The 19062-nt window shown below is 39.7% G+C and overlaps 2 protein-coding genes across 4 annotated transcripts; both read right to left on the bottom strand.

Moving 5' to 3' along the window:
• Positions 1 to 684: 684 nt before the first annotated feature.
• Positions 685 to 9015, bottom strand: LOC107604635 (SOUL heme-binding family protein). 3 transcript variants are annotated; one of them, XR_015886071.1, is made up of 9 exons: positions 8681 to 9005; positions 8486 to 8572; positions 8295 to 8365; positions 7713 to 7814; positions 7483 to 7587; positions 6939 to 7074; positions 3473 to 3642; positions 1033 to 1142; positions 685 to 923 (listed from the first exon to the last, which is right to left on the bottom strand). XR_015886071.1 is itself a non-coding variant. In XM_016306263.3 (8 exons), exons 1-8 carry the CDS (start codon positions 8886 to 8888, stop codon positions 849 to 851), a joined length of 894 nt encoding a protein of 297 aa, XP_016161749.1. In that variant the 5' UTR covers positions 8889 to 9015; the 3' UTR covers positions 685 to 848. The 3 variants fall into 3 exon arrangements, 2 of the variants coding, with proteins under 2 accessions (XP_016161749.1, XP_016161748.1); XM_016306263.3 differs by lacking the exon at positions 3473 to 3642 and having other exon boundaries at positions 8681 to 9015; XM_016306262.3 differs by lacking the exon at positions 3473 to 3642 and having other exon boundaries at positions 8675 to 9005.
• A 7532-nt stretch (positions 9016 to 16547) lies between these two features.
• LOC148561928 (uncharacterized) lies at positions 16548 to 17538 on the bottom strand. The gene has a single exon (XM_088489620.1). It carries the CDS (start codon positions 17529 to 17531, stop codon positions 16548 to 16550), a length of 984 nt encoding a protein of 327 aa, XP_088345746.1. The 5' UTR covers positions 17532 to 17538.
• Positions 17539 to 19062: the final 1524 nt, after the last annotated feature.

Below are 19062 nucleotides of genomic sequence, written 5' to 3'. Positions count from 1 at the left end.
GACTCACCTCCATTGATGAAGCTCCAAGAACGACACTCCTTCTCCAAAAACTCTTCCTTTTTCACTTTACCCTTTTTCACGTTCTATATCTTAACGAGGAGATAACATTTAATACTTTTACTTAGTTGGGAAATTCTCATTTCTCTGTTGCTGTAAGCCCAAAATGGGCCTTTTATTTTATTACACCAATAAAATGTGTCTTTTGAAAAAAAAAAATACCAACTCACTCTTGATCAAAATCAATTTTACAGTATCAATTCTATACAAACTCTCATTTACAAATTTTAATCTAAACACACACTTAGTCACACAAAAATAAACGTCCCAACCTACTTAGAATGTTCAACTTCTACACCACTTAGAGATTGTGAATTACTACAATCATCACGTGTAATTAAGAATATCTACAGGGCAAAAGGTGTAAAATCAATTTTGCAGTCATACTTAATACGTAACTGCTTCACAGTATTTGGGATATAAAATTGCATACGAAAATGCAGATAGAGTAGGCGAATCACAATTATATCCGTATAAATATAAATATTATTAAAACAAAAGCTTCTGTGAATAGGAAATTTAAAAAGAAAGGTTAGGATATGGTTTTGGAATCCCCTTCCAAAGAAAATCCATCCATGTTCCTTCTGTATGGTTTGTGATAAAGCATAACAGAATGTTAAAGCATATGAAATTGGTATATTCTCCATATATTTGATTCTAAAATTTTCAATCTCAGTATATTTACAAAAAGGCAAGCATCAACATGACTTCAAAGATCTTGTTCCCTCATGATGCTAACTGTGTTAAATTTTACAACTTATAATAGGAATGGTAAATATTCAAGTTTATTCCTACTCATCTTTCCGTTCCACCTCCAATGCCACTTCATTGCGCCGTTGAAATGGTAGGGTAAATGGTGGATTGTACTGCAACCAAATGAAAGAATAAACGACATTAGAAAAAAATGGGGATAACAGATATTCAGGTAAGCCATATCAGAAACCTTTAGCCTAAGGTTTGCAATAAGCATCTCACTTGTCCAACTTCTACTGAACTTCCCTCTTTAATTTTGAACTGTCTGTCACTTTTCAAGGCTTCGCGTAATTTCAGTTCACGATGCTTGACTTCTTCATCATTCACAAAACCTTATTCAAAGCAACGGAAAGAAAGTTATATATTTGAGGATATTAAATGAAATGCAGACATGATATCCATTTATGTTGCATATAAATATGTAGAGTATGATATTAATAATGCTACATATTTGTAAAACTTTATAGAATTTTCATGATTTTGTTTCATAAAAATAAATATCTAGATATTATGATGGAGAAGTCTAAAAGTTAAGTAAATAAATTAAGTACTAGAAATATTTAAGATTAGTATCTAGAAATATCTAGGTTAATATATGGAAATATCTAAGATTTGGAATTATCTAGAATTAACTTATGGAGTTATAGGCCATCATGAAGTTCATTGTAACTAACTAACAAACATATCAAATTTCACTAGTCTTTGTACTCTCTCTTTAACGGTTTAACCCATCAATAATATAACTATCAAATTTCTCAAACCATTTATCTAAACTACTTATTCATCAAAACTATCCTTGCTACAATATTTAAGTCCATAATACACTAAACCAACATCAAACTATTTCATAAAACTAACAGTGACATCAAAGCTACGTTCAATCATCTATTAGATATAGAATCTCTCTTCCTAACCCATCAACTATACATATCCACCACATTATAACTCATTCAAAAAAAATTCTCCATAATCATGACTATCTCAACCATCAATATTCCTGTGTCCATATTGTCAGAAGATAATTATGAGGACTGTCATTCTCAAATAAAAACTTTTCTATAAGCACAAGACTTGTGGGATGTTTTCCACGAAGGGTTCATTATGCTAGAGACTTAAGCAACACTTTTTGCTGCTTAAAAGAAAAAATTGAAGGAAGAGCAACAAAGAAATTATTTTGCTATATACTTCTTCCAACAAGCTGTAATGAAGACAATCTTCTCAAGGATAAGAGGAATATCATCAGTTAAGGAAGTGTGAAAAAATTTGGAGCAAGAGTTCAGAGGCGATACAAAAGTACACATAATCCTCCTCCAATCTTTAAGGAAGCAATATGCAAATATGAAAATGAAAGATTCTGAGAAAATAAAAAGTTATTATACAAGATTAATGAGCTTAGTAAGTGAAATGAAAGATTATGGAGATGACTTGTCCGATAAAAAGATAGTGAAAAAATACTCATTAATTTGCCTTCCAAATTCAATCTTAAAGTGTCTACAATTGAGGAAACTAAGGATTTATCAATTCAATGCTAATAAGCTCACTATATGCTTTTGAACAAAGACTAGCAAGTTGAGATGATGAAGATTCAATAGAAGATGCATGATCCAGCATGTCTTTTTCTGAAATAAAAACAAACCTTCGATCCATGCCTAAAAAGAAAGGGGTAGGTAATACGTCATATAAAATCAATAGATTCATGATAAAATCCCAAAATATATTTTTTTATTACAATTTTTTTTTATAACGGAATGGAGGAGTTGGGATCAAATGGTATAGTTTTCTTTTGTTGGTAAATTGGAGGATTAGAAACATGACCTAAGCTCAATATAAAATCTCAAAATCTAAATAAAAAAGAGGAGAAAAAAGACAAGCAAATTCTAGAAGTTCTGACACTTCTAGAAAAATAGAAAATAAAACTGAAAATAGGAAATAATATTCTTCTTGTGGCATATACAAAAAAACCAACCACCTAGAGAAGGATTGTTGGCACTGTAGAAAATCACAGTGCTGCAATTGTAATAGGTTTGGACATATGGAGAAAGACGGTAGGATGAAGATCAATCATCATGCAAAATTCTCTAAAGAAAAGGAGGGAGAAGAATGCTTATTCTATGCATCATCACAAGAAAAGTGCAAGAAGAAAGATGACATATGGTATCTCGATAGTGGTTGCAGTAATCACATGACAGGTGATCAAAGCCTATTCAGTGACATCAATAAATCTGTTCGATCTGGCATTAGACTTAGAGACAGAACGATCATGCAAGCGAATGATAAAGGTACAATCGTCGTCCACACTAGATAGAAACTAAGAATATTCATGATGTTTTATTAGTTCCTAAACTAGTACAGAATCTACTTAGTATTGGCCAAATGATGGAGAAAGGTTACATATTACACTTTGAAGAAGACTCATGCACCATAAGTGAAAGAAAAACTAAAAGACTTCTAACAATCGTCAAAATGAAAAATACGTGCTTTCCACTCAAATGGAGTTATATCATAGAAACTGCATTAAAGTCACAAGAAGATAATTCATGGCTGTGGCATCGAAAATTTAGTCATTTTCATTTTCATGGATTAAAGTTGCTACATCAAAAGCAACTAATGAAAGATCTACCAAGTATCACATAGATTAATCAACCTTGCGAAGGATGCTTACTTGGAAAATATCGTCAACCATTTCCTTCTAGAAGAGCTTGGCGAGCCAAGGAGATGCTTGAATTAGTTCACACTGACATTTGTGGTCCGATGAAGACTCCATCACTCAATAACAACAGGTACTTCATTCTCTTCATCGATGATTATACTAGAATGACGTGGGTATATTTCCTACGTGAAAGATAAGAGGTTTTTAGCATTTTCAAGAAGTTCAAGCAACATGTGGAGAAGCAAAGTGGTCGTAGCATCAAGGTATTTTGTAGCGACAAAGGAACTGAATACACTTTCAAAGAATTTAATAAATTCTACAAAGAAGAGGGTGTCGAGCGTCAACTCACAGTGGGATATGCTCTTGAGCAAAATGGAGTATATGAGAGAAAAAAATAGAACTGTGATGGAGATGTCACGCTTCATCCTCAAGGAGAAAAATCTGTCAAACATCTTTTAGGTAGAAGCTATTTACATAGCAGTATACCTACTAAATCGTTGTCCCACTAGCGCAGTAGACAATAAAACTCCAATCAGAGCATGGAGTAGACAAAAATCTTCTGCAAAGCATCTAAGAGTCTTTGAATACATATGCTATGTCCACATTTTCACACAAAAAAAAAAGCAAGCTTGATGAGAAGACAGAGAAAGAAATCTTTCTTGGGTATAGTACACAATCAAAAGGATATCGTGTGTATAACTTGCAAACGAAGAAACTCATAATCAGTCGAGACGTGAAGTTTGACGAAAGTGTTTCATGGAACTGAGAAGATGAAAAAGTCGAGAAAGAAAGCATTGAAATATCACAACAATCACCTACAAGACTAGAGGAACAAAAACGTGAAGAAGCAAGCACAACTACTCCAACAGTAGAAGCAACCACGGATTCTCCTAAAAAAAACTAAGCCTCTACAAGATGTATATGAAACATGTAATTTTGCTAAGATCGAGTCTAAAAGCTTTGAAGAAGCAGAAAAGCAAGAAGAATAGAGAAATGCTATGGTAGAAGAAATCAAGATGATTGAGAAGAATAACACATGAAAACTGGTAAATTGCCCTTCAAATAAAGATAACATTGGAGTCAAGTAGGTATACAAGACTAAGCTCAAACTCGATGGATCTATTCAAAAGCATAAAGCAAGGCTCGTAGCTAAAAGATATGCACAAATTTCTGGAATAGATTACATAGAGACATTTACACCTTTATCTCGTTTAGATACAATAAGGGCGCTCATTGCACTAGTCGTACAAAAGCTATGGAAGATCTATCAACTGGACGTGAAATCTGCCTTTCTGAATGGAGAACTGGTGGAAGAAGTATATGTTGATCAACCACAAGGGTTCATTATAGAAGGATATGAAGACAAGGTGCTAAGACTAAAGAAAGCACTCTATGAACTCAAGTAAGCTCCGCAAGTATAGTACAGTTGAATTGACAAATATTTCACTGATCATGAATTTAAAAGTAAAAGTGAGCCTACACTCTACATCAAGGTGCAAGGTAATTCAAACACTTTCATAATTTCTTTGTACGTGGACGATCTTATCTAAATAGGAAACAATGAGACTATGATCAGAGAATTCAAAAAAAAAATGAAGCAGACATTTAAGATGACTGGTTTAAGATTGATGCACTATTTTCTTGGCATTGAGGTAAACCAAAATGAAGATGGAATTTTCATCTCGCAAAAGAAATACACTCAAAATTTGTTACAAAAGTTCAAGATAAATAATTGCAAAGCACTATCTACTCTTCTAGTCTATAATGAGAAATTACAAAAACAAGATGGATCTAGAGAGGCAGATGTTTCGCAATACAGAAGTCTCATTGAAAATTTCCTTTATCTAACTACCGCAAGACCTAACATTATGTATGCAACAAGTTTACTATCAAAATTCATGCAAAAGCCAAGTCAGAAACACTATGGGGCTACAAGAAGAATCTTAAAATATCTAAAGACACAAAGTATTATGGCATTCACTAATCTACCGAAGATCCAAAACTACTTGGATATATCGATAGTGATTGGGAGGATCAATTGACGACATGAAAAGCGCTTCTCGATATGCATTTATACTAGGATCTGGATTCTCTTGGGCATCAAAGAAACAAGAAATTGTGGCTCAATCATCTGCTGAAGTTGAGTATATTGCAGCCGCAAATGCTATTAGTCAAGCAATATGGCTAAGGAAAATATTCGAAGACATAGGAGAGCACCAAAAAGAACCAACAACTATGTTGTGCGACAGCAAGTCAACAATAGCAGTGGCAAACAATCCAATCCATCATTATAGGACCAAGCATATAGCTATCAAGTATCATTTTATACGAGAAGCTATATTGGAGAAAAAGATAAAGCTCGAGTATTGCAACACAGATGAGTAACTGGCAGACATCTTCACTAAGGTACTACCAAGATCAAAGTTCAAACTATTTCAAGAGATACTTGGAGTTACACAAATGTACATTACGGAGGAGTATTAATAATGCTACACAATTGTAGAATTTTCTAGAATTTTTATAATCTTGTTTCATAAAAATAAATATCTAGATATTATAATGGAGAAGTCTAGAAGTTAAGTAAATAAATCAAGTACTAAAAATGTCTAAGATTAGTATCTAAAAATATTTAGGCTAATATCTAGAATTATCTAAGATTTGGAATTATCTAGAATCAACTTATGGAGCCTATAAATAGGTCATCATGGAGTTCATTGTAACTAACTAACAAACATATCAAATTTCACTAGCCTTTCTCCTCTCTCTTTAACCCATCAATAATATAACTATCAAATTTCTCAAACCATTTGTCCAAACTACTTATTCATCAAAACTATCCTTACTACAATATTCAATTCCATAATACACTAAACCAACATCAAACTATTTCATAAAACTAACAATGATTTACTTAATTATTATAACTCAGTGATTAGAGAAAACGAAGAGTCGTCGTGCCCAAGCATTCAAACATTTCATTGAAATACAAATGGAGCACAATCAGATGAAAATACACACATCATACACGCATAAAAATATGCATGTGCTCTAGTAAACCAAATTGCAGATTTGGGGTTTCTCCTAAAGTTAATTATCTGCAGTGTTAATAACTTCCAGCATCTAAAATCCAAAGACTCGCCAACAAGAAGAAAAAAAGTTGCATACATATAGATGAAAGAAGAAAACTATTTTCTGTTATGTTTAAATTATACAATACATAGCCTTATTTATAGGCACAATTTAGAAACAAAAAACAGTTCATTACAACTCATTGAGTTGTTTGAAAGTGTGCTGAGTTAGTTGTGCGAGTGGGGCAAGTGGGTGACTTAAGTTGTGATTTACAGCTCCTTGTATGTGCAAGTAGATGTAGTGCATGTAAGTGAGCTATGAACTGTAATTACAGCTCATTAATCTAATGTTTCAAAACATACTATTTATAAAAAAAATACATAAAAGAGGCAATTAAGCAATAACACACCTGAAAATGAAACTACAGCAACTATTTTTCTGGGGATCTCTTTAATCATCACAGAGGAGTCTCTAGGCAGTGGCAGATCAGCACCATATTTTGATGGCATGACAAAAGACATTTTCCATTTATCTGGATCTTCTGACTAAAATAATTCCATTGTTACAATGAAACATCATAAAATAAAACTATATTCAATAAATACTAATATAACAGCATTAAGTTTAAACTTTCTAGAAGATAATATAACAAAAATCCACGTTGTTAACTGTGAGGAAATACTAGTACACTACTACAATGGAAAGAACAACATTGAACCCATGACCTAAAGGAAAGATAAAGCTAAAAAGATGGTGTCCAAACGGGATAGTTATAGTCAATTTCTAAGACAAAAACAGGATAAACTTATCCAAATTGCTGATCAATGTTTGACTTATGCTTTATTATACTATGAACTAACCTTGCTGGAATGCAAACAGCAATCATTAACCAAAGATGAAGGCTTCAAATGAGATATTTCACAAAATTTAAGACAATGTATTATTGTATATACCTTTGTTGTTAGCACAGGGGTAGTCATCTCCATTTTAACCCCATCCGACGGATTCTTAGTTGTAATCACTGGTGTAGTCATCTCCATTTTTTCCTTTCTTGTATTCTACCATCAGAACGAAACAGCTCACATCTATCACTTAGCTCCTCTCAAAAGAAGCACAAGTAATCAAATGCAACTATAAAATTAATGCAAGAATATAGTAGTAGAGTTGTAAAATGTATAATTACCTTACCGAAGAGGTACTCAGCTAGGACATTAAAGGATTGAGAAGAACCATTGAAATCAAAGCCAGTCTTCCCAGGCATTGTAGTCTCTGCCACAAAATAATGCTGCAAAGATGCATTGTCAGTGATGCAAAAAATAATGTCAAAATAATGTCATTGCAATGTAATTGCAAGCGTGAAGGAGAGCATGTTTAGACAAGTTGAAATAGTTTGTCATTTCAATGTAATTGCAAGCGTGAAGAAGAGCATTTTCAGACCAGTTGAAATAGTTACATGGACTGCAATACTTTTTGATATGGAAATGGGTAAGCAGGATGCTGTTCGACACATTTAAAATATTTTATGTGAAAAATATATTTATAGCACTCTGGTACGCAGAAGAATTATGAATTAGTTTTCATGAATTGGTACGCGGTAAGTCACCTAATTGGTGAGTTCATGTAACTATGGATATTACCCAATCACACACCGCATACCACATGTAATAGCCTAGAAGCCTTAGACAAAGAAAGCACACGGCGTAGAACCAGAACCAGAACCAGAACAAGAACAAAACATAAGAAAATACTAGTGTGTATAGTATACCTCAACTTCCCGGATCTCATAGAAGTCCGTTCTACTAAGAACTTTGAAGTTGAGAGTCTCAAGGTCGGGAACTACACCGAAATAACAATCAATTAAAATCAAGAAGTGAATTGAATCGAGAATGAAGTTTAAGCAGAATTCACACAAAAACACAACACAAGAGTAGTAGTAAGTAGTAACCGTTCAATTACCTGCCATGAAGGCCTCCTCGAGCGTGCGGCTTTCAAATCTTTTAGGAAACACGTACTTTGCAGTCTCAGAAGCCACGTCAGCTATAACTGCGCCACATATTAAATAAATAAGAAAAAAGCAATAATATTGGGATCGGAGAGTGAAGGAGAAAAGGAAGAGTAGAAGAGTTGTTAGGAATTTGTTTGAACATTTACGTCGCTGGGAGAGAGAGGTAGCTTGAGAAGCAAGGGCGAAAATGAGTGAGACTCGTGTTTCGAAGGGCGAAAAGGAAGTAGTTGTAGTTGTTCGCTGCCTCTTGCTGGAAGAAGCAGAGTTGGTTATAATTGAATTCGAGGAGCGGTTCTTGGCTTTCGTCGGAATCGGGAGGGGCAGAGAAACCGTAGGGTTGCAAAGGGGAACCATGGTGCTTTTCCAGACACAGCTTCTTCTATTTTGAATTTCTGTTGTTCAGCGACACACTGACACAGCTCAGATAATTTTGGTCCTCAGGTTGTTTATTTTTCCCGGCACAATTACACGTATTCCGCATCTTTGACAGATATATTCACGATTAATATTGCAGCAAAGGAAAAAAAAATTAGTTTTCTAAAATATTCGAAATTCAAATTCAATATGAATTTATCAGTTATCACAGAACATACTAAACTTTGTTTAGTAATTAACTATAATATTAGCTGGAAATCTGGAATTAACTGTATTATTTATTGGTAATTCGCAAATGAAAGCAAATAATATTACTTATAATTTGACTAATAAAAGAGCCCTATTTTATTTACGGTGAATTCTCTAGCACCCCATCTATTTGAAGCTTATATCGTATGAACGTCATCCTTTCTTATGTGTCCAGCTCTAGTGATTTGGTTTATTTACTCATCACTGTTTTATAATATTAATTATCGTTTAACCACTTCCATCCATCGTAACAGTTATTCCGTAACTATATTTTTTAACTCTAGTTCCAAATTTCAAACTTTCAATTAATATCATTGTCTCAGGCTCATAAACTACGTTAAATGATATTGGGAGAGAGATTAAATTAAATTTTTATATTATATTTGATATAAAATATATTAAATTATATTTTAATATTATATTTCAGCCTTCTATCTTTAAAAAAAATATATAAAAATTGAAAAATAAATTTAAAAAGTGAAATGAGAACGTTTTTCAAAAAAAATGGATTATTAAAATTTTCGTTTCTATCTTAAAAAATTTTAATCACTTATATTTTCATTTTTTAAAAGTATTGAAGTCACTAAAATTTTGTATTTTAGAATTGAAATTTCAAACATAATACTGATTCTCATTTCCAATTTTAGGTGATTGCTACGTTCACTTTGAGGTGGTTGCTATGTTCACTTTTCATTGTGCTGTTTGTATATATGAGCTACACCGAGGATAATTCTCTCCTCATTGATCCAGCCTCATTAACAATCATGTAAATTTTTCATGTTTATTTGACGAGTAAAGTTATATAGAACCTGTTCATACCCTGGCCCAATAAATAGGACCCAGGATCCAAGCAAAGAAGCCCAACCCAAAGGGGTTGGCCCTCCCCCAGTACCGGCCTTCATCCCCAGAAGTCGGTACTGAACACGACCTACTCCAAAGAAGTCGGATACGAGGGTTAGCTGGCAGATAACACTCATTCGAATGAGTAACCGCCCCTAGAAACTCTCTAACCACTTCATAGAGCCATATCTTAACCTCCCTAAGATATGGGAACGGTTATCCACCTAAAAAGGTGGCACTACTTCAGCGGTGGTTATTGGTTCACCACTATAAATACCCTGACATCCCTCAGGTATCACTAAGTCCCAATACTTTCTCAACTTGCTCACACTCTTGCTAACTTAGGCATTGGAGTGTCATTGCAGGTACCACCCCCCATTCTTCCAGACGCACAAGTCGAACGAAGGAACATCGAGTTTCAGGTGCACCAGCTGGCCACCTCCCTCACACGTTTGGGTCAACCAACGTCATCCGGCCCACTAATCTCCGGTTACCCACCGTAACATTGGCGCCGTTGCCGGGGACCCGAGAGATTGACCAGTGATGGCGGAAAGATCCCCTAAAGAAGGTCATGTGGAGACAGATTCTGATCAAGAGAATTTGAACACCGGAAACAATGAAGCAGATCAGAACCTCCACCAGGAAGCTAATGATCAAAATAAGGAAGGTACTTCCGGAATCAAAAATCCGAAGGCAAACTCCTCGGAGGGGCGCGAGTCAGAAAAAGAAGGACCCCCTCTCGCTAGTGAGCTTATGGGGCTAATTCATAGCCGCCTCGAGCAGCTAGAGCAGGAGCGGGAACGACAAAGGGAAGCTGAAAAGAACCTAAAAGAGGAGATGGAGCGACGAAAAGAGTTAGAAAGAAAACTCTTAAAGTTAGAATCCTCCCTCAAGGGTCGGAATTCCCAAGGCGATAGAGAAGATTCTCCCTTAGGAGAGAAAGATCCGTTTAGCGAGGACATAATGAGGGCAAAAGTTCCGAGAAACTTTAGAAGCCCCGATATGGACCTCTACGATGGAACCACCGATCCAAAGCATCATCTGAGCAACTTTAAAAGTCGGATGTATCTGACCGACGCTTCAGACGCTACGCGATGCAAAGCTTTCCCGACAACCTTGTCCAAAGCAGCGATGAAGTGGTTCGACAGTCTCCCTCCGAGGTCAATTACCAGTTTTGAAGACCTCTCAAGAAAATTCTTGATGAGGTTCTCCATCCAGAAGGACAAAGTAAAACATGCACCAAGCCTCCTGGGAATAAAACAGGAGGTCGGGGAGTCCTTACGGGCCTATATGGAAAGATTCAACAAAGCATGTTTGGAGATTCAAGACCTGCCCACCGAAGCGGTCATCATGGGGCTAGTCAATGGTCTTAGAGAAGGTCCCTTCTCACAGTCCATATCAAAAAGACACCCCGCCTCTTTAAATGATGTACAGGAAAGAGCTGAAAAGTACATCAATATGGAAGAAAACGCTAGGCTAAGAGACCCGAGTTTGCGAATCGGGCCCCCTCCCTCAACGAAAGAAAGGGAGAGGGAAGCGAAGAAGAAGGAAGAGCTCGGCCTTGATAGGCCAAGAAAATATCACTCTTATACTCCATTGAAAGTTCCTGTAGTGGACGTATACAGAGAAATTTGCAATACTGAAAGGCTGCCTCCCCCCAGACCCATCAAGAATAAAAAAGGGGGGAGCCGCAGTGATTACTGCGAGTACCATAAGATATATGGACACTCCACAAACGACTGTTACGACCTTAAAAATGTGATAGAAAAGCTAGCCAGAGAAGGTCGGCTTGACAGATATCTCATAGAAAGGTCGGACGGTCATGGAAAAAGAAAGCGAGAAGATGCGGATAGAAGAGATCCACCACCACAAACTCCGGAGAGACATATCCATATGATCTCAGGAGGATTTGCGGGAGGGGGACTCACAAAATCCTCCCGAAAAAGACATCTCAAGAGAGTCTACCAGGTCGAAGAGGGGTCCCCCGATCTTCCGACCATTTCATTCACAAAGGAAGATGGGCGAGGAGTAATCCCTGGGCACGATGACCCAGTGGTAATTACTATGATCCTGGCAAATGCCCATCTACACAGAACCCTAGTAGACCAAGGAAGCTCAGCAGACATCCTCTTTAAGCCCGCTTTCGACAAGCTAGGTTTAGATGAGAAAGAGTTAAGAGCCTACCCCGACACTTATACGGATTAGGTGACACGCCGATAAAGCCACTAGGATTTTTACCCCTCCACACCACCTTTGGAAAGGGGGAAAAATCAAAGACTCTGAGTATAGACTTCATAGTCATCGATGTGGGGTCGGCTTATAATGCTTTAATCGGCAGGGCTACCCTTAATCGACTTGGAGCGGTGGTATCGACACCCCACCTATGCATGAAGTTCCCGACCTCGTCGGGAATAGCGACGGTGAGGGGAGATCAGAAGCTGGCAAGGAAGTGCTACAATGAAAGCCTAAACCTGAGAGGAAAAGGCAGAGAAGTCCACACAATAGAACTCGGGGGAGCAAGGGTTAAAGAAGAGCTACGACCACAGCCCGGGGGAAAAACTGAGGAAATTCAGGTCGGCGAAGAGGAAGGAAAAAACACTCACATAGGAGCCAACCTAGGGGAAACCCTAAGATAAGGGTTGACTAGGCTCCTAAGAGATAACTCCGATCTCTTCGCCTGGAAGGCCTCCGACATGCCTGGGATAAATCCCGAGCTCATGTCTCACAAGCTCTCGGTCTACTCAGGGTCTCGACCTGTACAACAAAGAAGACGCAAGCTCGGCCCAGAGCGAGCCCTAGTAGTAGAAGAACAAGTGCAGGCGCTCCTAGAAGCCGGCTTCATCAGAGAAGTCAAATACCCAACATGGCTAGCCAATGTAGTGCTAGTCAAAAAACAAAATGGTAAATGGAGAATGTGCGTCGACTACACCGACTTAAATAAGGCATGTCCCAAGGACCCCTATCCACTACCAAGCATTGACGCCCTAGTGGACTCTAGCTCGGGGTATCAATACCTGTCATTCATGGACGCCTACTCAGGGTATAACCAAATCCCGATGTACGAACCAGACCAGGAAAAAACATCATTCATCACGCCCAGAGCCAACTATTGCTACGTGGTCATGCCATTTGGATTGAAAAATGCAGGGGCCACATATCAGAGGCTGATGAATAAGGTGTTTGCCCCCCCACTTAGGGAGCTTAATGGAAGCCTATGTCGACGATATGCTGGTAAAAACCAAGGAAGAAGTGGACCTCCTATCCGACCTCTCACAAGTCTTTGATACCATAAGGTTGCACGGGATGAGACTAAACCCTGCAAAGTGCACCTTCGCAGTGGAGGCAGGAAAATTTCTAGGATTCATGCTAACACAAAGAGGGATCGAAGCCAATCCCGACAAGTGTAGAGCTATCCTAGAGATGAAAAGCCCGACTTGTTTGAGAGAAGTCCAACAGCTGAATGGCCGACTAGCAGCTCTCTCCAGATTTTTGGCAGGATCAGCATTAAGATCCCTTCCACTGTTCTCCCTACTGAAAAAGGGGCACCATTTTGAGTGGACTCCCGAATGCGAGGAGGCGTTCCAGGAGTTCAAAAAGTTTTTGAGCCAACCTCCTATCTTGACCCGACCTATAGCCGGAAAAGACCTCATCCTATACCTCTCCGTGGCAGACAGGGCTGTCTCAGCAGCCTTGATAAGAGAAGAGGAGGTCAGGCAACACCCAATCTACTTCATCAGTAAAGTTCTACAGGGCCCTGAGCTAAGGTACCACAAATTAGAAAAGTTCGCCTACTCCTTAGTAATAGCCTCTCGAAGGCTACGGCCTTACTTTCAGGCTCACACAATAAGAGTCCGCACGAACCAACCCATGAAGCAGATCCTCCAAAAAATGGATATTGCAGGAAGAATGGTACAATGGGCAATAGAGCTCTCCAAGTTCGACTTAAAGTATGAAACTCGGACGGCGATTAAAGCCCAGTGCCTCGCCGACTTCGTTGCTGAATATGCAGGGGATCAAGAGGACAAACCGACTACCTGGGAACTCTATGTGGATGGATCCTCCAATAAAACAGGAAGCGGCGCAGGCATAATATTGGTAGATGAAAGGGGAACCCAGATAGAAGTTTCCCTCAAGTTCGAATTCCCAGCTTCAAATAATCAGGCAGAATACGAAGCCTTGATCGCAGGATTGAAGCTGGCTGAAGAAGTCGGTGCTACGAAAGTGATGGTATACAGCGACTCCCAGGTGGTGACCTCTCAAATAAGTGGGGAGTACCAGGCAAAAGACCCAACTATGAAAAGGTACTTGGAGAAAGCCTCGGAACTCTTGGGGCGCTTTGCAGAAACCGAGGTGAAGCACATAACTCGGGATCTAAACAGCAGAGCAGACGCCCTATCCAAGCTAGCAAGTACCAAGCCAGGAGGAAATAACAGAAGCTTGATTCAAGAGACCCTCCAAGAACCTTCAGTGGTAAAAACGGAAGACACACTAGAAGTCTTTGAAGTGGTCGGATTAAACCTCGGATGGATGAACCCCTTAGTCGAATACCTAAAATTCGACATCCTCCCTAAGGAGGAAAAAGAAGCCCAGAAAATCCGAAGGGAAGCACAACATTATACTTTGGTGAAAAATGTTCTCTACAGAAGGGGGATATCAACACCATTGTTAAAGTGTGTACCGACCTTAAAAACCACCGAGGTGTTGGAGGAGGTACATAGCGGAATCTGCGGGAACCATCTCGGAGCCAGGTCATTGGCCAGGAAAGTAATCCGAGCTGGATTTTACTGGCCAACCTTACAGAAAGATGCCACAGAATTTGTGAAAAAGTGCCAGCCATGCCAAATGCATGCAAATTTCCACGTGGCTCCCCCAGAAGAGCTCATTAGTATCACTTCTCCATGGCCCTTTGCAAAATGGGGAATGAATTTGTTAGGTCCTTTTCCCCAAGCGCCAGGACAAGTTAAATACCTAATAGTGGGAATAGATTACTTCACAAAGTGGATAGAAGCAGAACCACTGGCCACCATCACTGCACAGAGGAGTCGGAGGTTCCTCTACAAAAATATAATCACAAGGTATGGGATACCTTATTCCATTACCACAGATAACGGAACCCAGTTCACCGACTCCACCTTTAGAAGCCTGGTAGCCAGTATGAAAATTAAACACCAGTTCACCTCGGTGGAACACCCACAAGCCAATGGGCAAGCCGAAGCAGCCAACAAAGTCATTCTGGCAGGGCTGAAGAAAAGGTTACAAGACGCGAAAGGGGCTTGGGCTGAAGAGCTCCAACAAGTACTATGGGCTTACAGAACAACTCCCCAATCCGCCACTGGAGAAACACCCTTCCGACTAGTCTATGGCGTAGAAGCCATGATCCCAATAGAGGTCAATGAGCAAAGCCCAAGAGTGATTTTCCACGATGAGATCAGGAATATACAGGGACATAAAGAAGAACTCGACTTGCTCCCGGAAGTCCGAGAAGAAGCTCAGATAAGAGAAGCAGCATTGAAACAAAGGATGACTACAAGGTACAACAAAAAAGTCATTCGAAGGAGTTTCACCCCAGATGACTTAGTCTTAATCAGAAACGACATTGGGGTCAACAAATCTGGGGAGGGAAAGCTCGCCGCCAATTGGAAAGGACCATACAAAATCAAGGAGGTCTTAGGAAAAGGCTATTATAAGGTGACCGACTTAGGCGGCACCGAGTTACCAAGGTCATGGCATGCTTGTAATATGAAAAGGTACTACAGTTAAAAGCAAACCCTACTCCCTGATGTACTCTTTTCCCAGCTTCATGATTTTTTCCCAGAATCAAAGGGTTTTTTCTGAAGAAGGGTTTTTAACGAGGCATCACAGTAGGGGCTAAGGGAAATAAATTAGCAAAAGCCCTTAGTAACAATAAGGTACCTCCTCAATTAATAAAGAACTCTTTCATTTTAAATATCTCTTTCAAAATTCCCTTTTAAATTTTCTTTCTACGAAACGCGCCGATTTAAGCTCGACAAAACGTAAAAATCCCATGAACCGACCTAGATGGTCGTCAGGATAAAACGACGAGGTACAAGTCGGTGTAAAGAGGCTATAGAAGTCGATCATGATAAACTCGGGATCGGTCCGACTCACAGGACGGAATGCGAAACCAAGTACAATTAAAATGAATCGCAAAAGTAGCCTAAGTCACGAAAAACTCAATAAAACAAAATTGAGTACTAGGAATACCAAAAGAGATAAGGAAAAACTAAGAAAAAGGCTGCCTTGAGAATCAAGGAAATTCAGAAAAGCAGGCAAATCCCAAAGAAAAGATTTTTTCCAGAAAAGATCAAAGAGTCAAAGGAACCACGAAAAGCATGCGCGCATAAGGTAACTCAAAACCCTTATCCAAAAAGGGTATTTATCTAACGATAAATTAAACCCCTATTAAAAAGGGGCATTACTGTTTTGTTTACGACCTTAAAAGGCCAAAAAATTGTTCAAAACACCAACAAATAAATATAAAGAGTTCAAAAAAGAGGGGCCCACAAACCGGGCCCCGATAGCTAAAAATCACTTTTTTAGATCACCACCAGCAGGATCAGGGGGAACGCCAGGAGTAGGAGTTGAAGAGGAAGTCGGAGGAACGGTAGAAGAACTCGGAGCGTCCTTAGAGCGAGGAGGGGACTCTACGATCCTCTGCCCCCGAGTCTTTAAATCAGACTCAGATTCCACTATGGGGGCAGGAGGATCCACGATGGCACCATCAATAACAATCTTATCAGGGTCCAAAGGAGAAAGGTCCAAGTCAGGAGCAATAACTCCGACCTGTTCCTTGAAAATCCTCCAGGCCTCATCAGCACCATCCGCAATAGAGTCCTCCAACTCAGTGTAGGCCTTCCGAGCGTTCAGTAAGTCGTTCTTTACAGACACAAGATCAGCAAATAAACTATTGTAGCTGGCTTGCGCTGCCTTCCTCAACTCCACCTCCATGTTGCATTGGGCTTGCAACTTCTGCCCCTTCTCTCGGAGGCTGTTCCTCTCCCCCTCCAGTTTGGCGACTTTCCCCTCCAACTCCTTCTCATGCTCCTGATATATACGAAGCCTACCCTCCAGCTCCTCGACCTTCGAGGTCGTCCCTAAAGAGCTGATGGGAGTCTTCTCAAATATATCCAAGAGTTTGCCACAAACCCCCGCCGTCTTGAGACTCTCCTCAACCACAGTAGTGAGGTAGTGCCGAACAGAAACATCATCCATACTCATACGAGCATGAGGATAGATGTTCTTTCGGACGAACGCAAGAGCGTCCGCCTCACCAGAAGCGCCAGACTCTAAGGTCTTGCGCTTCTTTGGCTCTGGTTCGGGAGTAGGTCGGACGGAAGGGGGTGGCAGAGAGGAAGCAGAGGAAGAAATTACAATAGGCTGAGAAGGAGTCCCAACGTTCCGAGGAGGAGGAGGAGGAGAGACAACCATCCTAACACCTCCAGACCTGGCTCGAGACTTTGCCTTGGCTTCCTGAACCCTCTGGTAAGACTCTTGAGCGTTTTTCTTTGCCATCTCTACAAAAAACAAATTGGTAGCCAAAATCAGACAAAGTCGGTAAAAGAAATTGAAAGTCGGAAACAAGCAAGAAACGCAAAAAGCTACCTAATTGTGACTGGACAAAGGACGGCGACCCCTGGAGAAATTTTTTAGTATCCAAGTATGGGGCCCTCCCCCACGCTTCTCGGAGGAACCCCACAATGGCTGCTTCTACCTCAGTTAAATCATCCAGACCATATTTCTCGCAAGGGGAGGCCTCCAGCCAATATAAAGGAAATCGGGGAGAAGAATGATCATCCAGGAAAAAGGGGTGGTGACCCTCTACAGCTTGCACTTTGAAAAAGTAGTTCTTGAAGTCATGAAAGGACTCGTCAAAAAGGGTAAAAAGTCTCCGACCTTGTATGGCTCGGAACGACACCCACTGTTGTTTATTGTTTAGCCCACTGAAGGGTTTTGTCATATGGAAAAGATGGAAGAAAATCTTTAAAGAAGTCGGGAACTCTAAAGCCTGGCTGACAAATTGATAAATTTTCAAAAAACCCCAAGAGTTGGGGTGAAGCTGGGTGGGAGCGACTCGACAGTGACGCAAAACAGATATCTCAAAATTCGAAAAAGGAAGAAAAACACCCAAACGGGTGATCATGCACTCATACATAAAGAAAAAATGAGGGGCCGCCTCATCGACTCTTCCAAAACAAACCCGGTCTTCAGGACCCGGGACTACCAATTCGTATTTTGGTTCGTCATCCTCAGAAGTACAAATTCTGTGATGAGTGCGAAGGTTGGTAATGAACTCAGAATCGACAGAGGGCTCCTCCCCTAAGACCGTGACATCAACCCAGTGAGAGAGAGCATCTACAGAAGCCATTTCTTTTTATAAAAAAGGGGGGTAACAAACCTACAAGGGGAAAAGAAATGTCACCAACACGGTCTCTAAAGGGAGGAGGATGCGAAACTAAAGTCTACAAATCAAATTTATCTACAAAGGCATATTAAAGAACTAACCTTTATCCGGAAATAAGGGTTGGAAGCAAAAAGCCTTTGAGGACGCAAGAACGCAGCACGAACGAAGGCAAGGAAAATTTGAAAGATCGCAGAAACGAAACAACGAAAGAGAGGGAAAATATTTATAAGAACGTTAGGGGCATAACGGTAAAATCGGGGCAATCATTAATGAGGATGCACCGTTACCAAGGCTATTAAATCCCTACGCACACCCCTAACGGACACGACGCTTGATTAGACGTAACTGTCAGAACCAAAAGGTCACGAAAAATCACGTCGGTTCTCAAACCATCACGTCGGTCCTCTCACAAATCGGCTACGACCCCGAGTTGAATACTCGAACCCAACTCTTAAAAATAAATTGGGCTCGAGTAGGGGCACTGTTCATACCCTGGCCCAATAAATAGGACCCAGGATCCAAGCAAAGAAGCCCAACCCAAAGGGGTTGGCCCTCCCCCAGTACCGGCCTTCATCCCCAGAAGTCGGTACTGAACACGACCTACTCCAAAGAAGTCGGATACGAGGGTTAGCTGGCAGATAA

Source organism: Arachis ipaensis, chromosome B6 (assembly GCF_059453495.1).
Source record: "Arachis ipaensis isolate K30076 ecotype BB chromosome B6, ASM5945349v1, whole genome shotgun sequence".
Lineage (NCBI taxonomy): Eukaryota > Viridiplantae > Streptophyta > Magnoliopsida > Fabales > Fabaceae > Arachis > Arachis ipaensis.
Note: the sequence above shows the minus strand (reverse complement) of the source record. Positions and strands in the feature narration are given on the sequence as shown.